The sequence below is a fragment of the Elgaria multicarinata genome, chromosome 3 (assembly GCF_023053635.1).
Source record: "Elgaria multicarinata webbii isolate HBS135686 ecotype San Diego chromosome 3, rElgMul1.1.pri, whole genome shotgun sequence".
Taxonomy (NCBI): domain Eukaryota; kingdom Metazoa; phylum Chordata; class Lepidosauria; order Squamata; family Anguidae; genus Elgaria; species Elgaria multicarinata.
The window spans coordinates 95,324,418-95,329,621 of record NC_086173.1 but is presented as its reverse complement, the minus strand read 5'-3'; the positions used below and the strand labels follow the sequence as shown (position 1 = coordinate 95,329,621).

The 5,204-nt window shown below is 45.7% G+C and overlaps 1 protein-coding gene across 1 annotated transcript; it reads left to right on the top strand.

The window, feature by feature from the left end:
• Positions 1-434: 434 nt before the first annotated feature.
• LOC134395007 (ovomucoid-like) lies at positions 435-4,680 on the top strand. The gene is made up of 4 exons (XM_063120937.1): positions 435-593; positions 1,603-1,631; positions 4,082-4,194; positions 4,462-4,680. Exons 1-4 carry the CDS (start codon positions 539-541, stop codon positions 4,526-4,528), a joined length of 264 nt encoding a protein of 87 aa, XP_062977007.1. The 5' UTR covers positions 435-538; the 3' UTR covers positions 4,529-4,680.
• The last annotated feature ends 524 nt before the right edge of the window (positions 4,681-5,204 follow it).

Below are 5,204 nucleotides of genomic sequence, written 5' to 3'. Positions count from 1 at the left end.
TGGGATTAATCAAGAGGGTGACAAGGCAATGGTGGAAGAAGACTCATGGTATACGTGATGGAACATGAACTAGAGCTCATTTCAGGGCATACTGCATGGATATGATAGCTGCAAAATAACCTTACTTTTCCACCACTGTTGCATCTGCGAGTGGATCCCTTCCAACTAAAAGTTGGAGGACCTATCCAGAAGAAGGTCACCAGAAAACCACTGTTCACAATAAGCTACTTTCCTTACTGTTTCCTAAGAAGCTGGTTGCCATATGTTCTTTGCATTCTTCCAGGGTCTTCAGAGACAAGTAAGCACTGAAATTGCTACACTCACCACAGTCCTCTGTAATATCAAATTTCCACATCAAATATTACTTGCAGTGGTGTGTGGGGGGAGTGCTTTCATAATCAAGGTTTCACATACAAGCATATATAAATGAAAGACCTGGTAGAGAAGTAGAACATCATCCCTGCCTGTGGAATCTGAGAACCATCTCCTGGAAGAGCACTAGCAGAGACTTAGCTGGGACCACTTCCTCTCCACAATCATGAAGGTGGCCTGCTTTCTGCTCCTCACTCTGGCCCTGTTCTTCTTGTACTCAGGTAAGTTTGATATATATCACATTGCAAAGGATTTTTAAAAAAAACAAATTAAACCGCTGAAACCCAAATCCTATTATGTGCTCCCTCCCACAATTATTCCTCAAAGGAACTTGTGATAAACATTCATGTATGGTTCCATGTATCATACTGAATGCAAGGATTTGCTGTGTGGAAATAGTATCACATAGTAAACAACTCAAAAACTGCACATTCCTGGGGCTGTTTATAAACTCTGAATCCTCTCTGTGTCGATTATACGATGCAGCTAATGATTCGGAGCCACCCAGGACAAAGAGCCAAAAGATCCGTAGCAGAGAACTCAGGGACTTACCCCAACTTTTCCTGCCCAAGTGAGATTAGCGTGACTCTTCCCCATCTATGCTCACTTTGGTGCAGCATCGGGGGTGGGGTGGGGGGCATCACAGGGGGAAGGTGACCTCTCATGCGGCACTGGAAGCTTGGAAGGGAGCAGGCCTGGTGAGCCTAATGGCTGCTGGAAAGCCCATGCTGCCTCCCTTCATGTAAATAACTTGCTGTTACCCTGCACCAATGATACTCCTTGGTGGCGGAGCAGAGCCAACTCGGCACCTTGGTTGCATCCACATTGGGAGTAACTTTCAAACATTAAAGCTCCCTTGAGCCAATGCCAAATATGACCATTTAAAAAAAAAGTTTCCACACAACATGCAAAGTTAACCTTCTCTGCACTTCTATGTATGTAATTGGGAGTTAAACTAAAATCAACAGCTATATTCCAGAAAGATGAATTTTGGTTTCGACTAATAAATCGACTAATAAATCAGTAACATTCGACTAATAAATCAATAATATTTACATTAATTTTGCCTTGCGCCAATAATCAAAATATATTTTCTTTTGAAATTTTAAAAGAGGTATCAGATAAAACACATTGCAATTTTCTGAGTCAAACGGAATATTTCCTAATGAACCGGTATTTAACATCCAAGCATGTTTAATAGCGTTTACATATTTCTTCCTTTGCTTCTAGATGTTGCTGTCAATGCACAACACATCCACGTGAGTGCCAGCTATGTTTTCTCATTATATCTTTCTGCTCCTGTTGCTGATAATTAAGATATGTGATACTGGTGCCAGTAGGCAAAGAATGGTGATACGGATGAACCTAATGTTTGCAGTGTTTATTTTCAATTTGGCAGATTTGAATGGTGAAAATGTAAGGCTGTGGTTCTGTCATGCTGAAAGAAGGAAGCACAGCATTCAAGGAAAGAGTTTCACCCTAGACAGATATGGCTGTGCTTGGGGAGCTTAGGAGAAAACCAGGTAGATGGATTCAGCCCTCTGACAGTAGTTCAGGGGGCTGCGTACACATGGGCAAAGCCCAGCTGTGGGAGTGGATGTGCGCCCCATTGGTCAGACGATGTAGGCATGGGTTGGCAGCCACTGCGGGGCTTCCTGGCAATGCTCGATTTAGAAAAATTGGGGATTTACCACAACGTTTTCAAAGGGAGTGATGTCAGCACAGCACTTCCACCATGTGAAGTTACTCCACAGCCAATCCAGGCTCAACCCAAGGGCGGAGCCTGGTGGAAAGCAACCAGCAATCGGTCTTATTCCAACAGGAACAGGGTTGTGGCTCCAGGACCCGGATGGCTGCCCTAGAAACTCTGTGCTCCCTCCTCAGCATCAGGATTACCCAAGGCCACCTTGGGAGAGTTAGAAGACCTAAATACTGTAGTGCATGCACTGGTAACTTCAAGGCTCGACTTCTGCAATGTGCTCTACATAGGGCTACCTTTGTGCCTAGTCCAGAAACTTCAACTAGTTCAAAATATGGCAGCCAGGTTGGTCACCGGTACACACCAGTTTTAAAATCTCTTCACTGGCTGCCAATTAGTTTCTGAGCAAAGTATAAAGTGTTGTTTATCAAATTTAAAGCCCTACATGGTTTGGGTCCAGGCCACTTGCAGGATCGCCTTCTCCCATAAAATCCACCCCACACACTCAGGTCCTCTGGGAAAAATCTACTTCAGCTAGCAAAAACTAGATTAACAACTGTTAACCAGAGGACCTTCTCTTCTGCTCCTCCCAGACTGCGGAATAGCCTTCCGGAGGGGACTCGTCAACTTAACAGTCTACTAGCATTCAAGGCCGTAGCTAGACCTAAGGTTTAACCCAGGATCATCCCGGGTTCGTCCCTGCCTGAGCGCTGGATGCCCTGTGTGGCACTTAGATGAACAGGTTTGACCCCAGGACAATCCTGGGATAAACCTTAGGTCTAGCTACGGCCCAAGAAAGCTATAAAGACTGATCTCTTCCAGCAGGCCTATCCAGTGTAATTTAAAGATGTTTTTAAAATGTTTTTAGGATGTTTTTTAGGATGTTTATATTATGTTTTGGTTATTATGTATTTTATTGTTAATTGTTGTTCCCTGCCTCGATCAGAATGGAGAGGCGGGCAAGAAATACATTATTATTATTATTATTATTATTATTATTATTATTATTATTATTAAAGAGGGAGGTGGCGCCAAACTGATGGCCCACTGGACCAGGGGGAAATGATTGAGGGGGCAAAGAATGGCTCTGTTGACATGGACAGATCATACCTTAATCAGGTTTGAACCTTAGATTACGTGTAACCTCAGTTGGGGTGGAGGACTACATTTGAAGGTTTACTCACAGAGGCTGATGAATCCGGATGGTTTTCTAGGGCCCTTTCTATACTATAACGGCGTAGAGGGACGCAAGGGAGACAATCCTGGACTTACCTGCTTCCAGGATCATCGCCCTGCATCCAAATGGCCGCATGATGTCCCGGGTGTTGCACCTGTTGTGGCCGCCATTTTTTTAAAAAAGACGAGCTGAAGCGCAGTTGCACTCCAGTGAAAGTTAAGTTTAAAAATAGCCCCGAAGCCCTACCCCACCCGATTCCTCCTTCCCTCTACTGACCCCCACTACTTGCGGGGAGGAGGAAAGAAGCTGGGACAGCCTCCCACACCTCCCGCAGTATCAGGACCATCCCAAGACCGAGGGGAAAATCAGGCTAAAAGCCATTCCAGTTATCCTGGGGAAATGGAGGGATCATCCCTCCCTGCCCCCAGGATCCCCTGTGCGTTTTCCCAGCAGAGTGTCATCCGAACTTCTATTGTCTTTGAACTACTTTGTGAGATGGAAAATCCAGCAAAACTAGGCAAATCCATGTCATGACAAAGTAAAAGCTGAATCAGAAACAGCCACATGCTATATATTCTTTGTGGAAAGACCAGCTATATTTAGGATGGTTGCCTGGCTGGCAGGCTTCCAATGAGAAGGGTGGCTCCCTCTTGGGAGGATGATTTGCACAATCGCCGTGCTTTGCTCCCTCTTGTGTTTTAATAGTGGTTGAGTGATCCTCTGCATGTGCAACTCTGTATCATTGGATTTGTGAAAGTCAAAGATCATGTCTTGCAGCCTAAAGCCAAGGAGGGGAAATACATTAAAATCTCTCTTATTCTCTCTCTCTCCAGCATCGTTGTGAACCTGGCTACCCCAGACAGTGCAATAACAGACCTGGAACACCCCACTGTGGTACCGATGGGAGGACCTACCCAAACCACTGCTCGTATTGTAATGCAGAAGCGTAAGTACAGGTTTCACTTGCGTTGTACAAATGAAAAGCTTGAGCAGCCCTGAATCCATATCATGTTCCAGACCTTCTGCAATCGATCTTTGTTCACATTTGGCTCTGAACTTTCCCTTAGCCAGCAGCAGCAGAACATGTAGCAATGGTTGAACTTTTCCACAGGTTTCAGGGCTGCTCTCACTGTTATATTCTTGATGTTTCATGCATAATGGGGAGCCTTTGTACCTTGTTCTCAAGTTCTGTGCTTTTTCTTTCTCTTACCAGTCGAAATCCACGCCTTAGAGTGAGGTGTCTTAGGGACTGCAGAAGATGTCCCCGTAAGGACGAGTGAGAGGCATCCATGAAAGAATATGCACTTCATTTCATGCCTTGCTCACCGCATCACCACAAAGACATCCCTCGTTCCCTCTGCTTGTGCTCTCTTAGCCACTGAATACTTTGCAACATCTTAATTTCTTTTACCAATAAAGCTAAGCATCCTAATCTGCCTTGGGCTGTTCTTTTGGGGACAAATATCTCTTCCTCTGCAATTGTTTCATTGGGCTGATGTATGATCTAGGAGACAGTGAGTCAGCTCTCATACAAGAAATGGGACATGCCTGCTACGAGGGGCTGATTTTGCAAAACACATGTGCCAACCTGTGGGGTACGGGCTGCATGCCGCCTGACACAGGTGCTCAAGCTATTGCAGCCACCACCCACATTCCACCCCCATGAGCTGCCATTGCTGCCGTAGGTTTGCCAAGGGTCTTGCTGGGGAAGGCAGCGCCTGGGGAGAGTCACACCAGCACACCACCTTCCCCAGCTCTGGGTGGCCTCTTGCTAAAGCCATTTCCACCAGGTGTGCAGGAATGACTCTCCTCATGCTCCTTGTTTCCCCCGCACAATCATGCTCCCAGCAGTCAACACAGAGCTGCCAGGAGCACAATGTAAATGTGGAAGGCAGGCCATGGAGAGAAGCATCCTTGCGCACCATGCATGAGTTAGAGTTGTCTTTTCACCAGCTA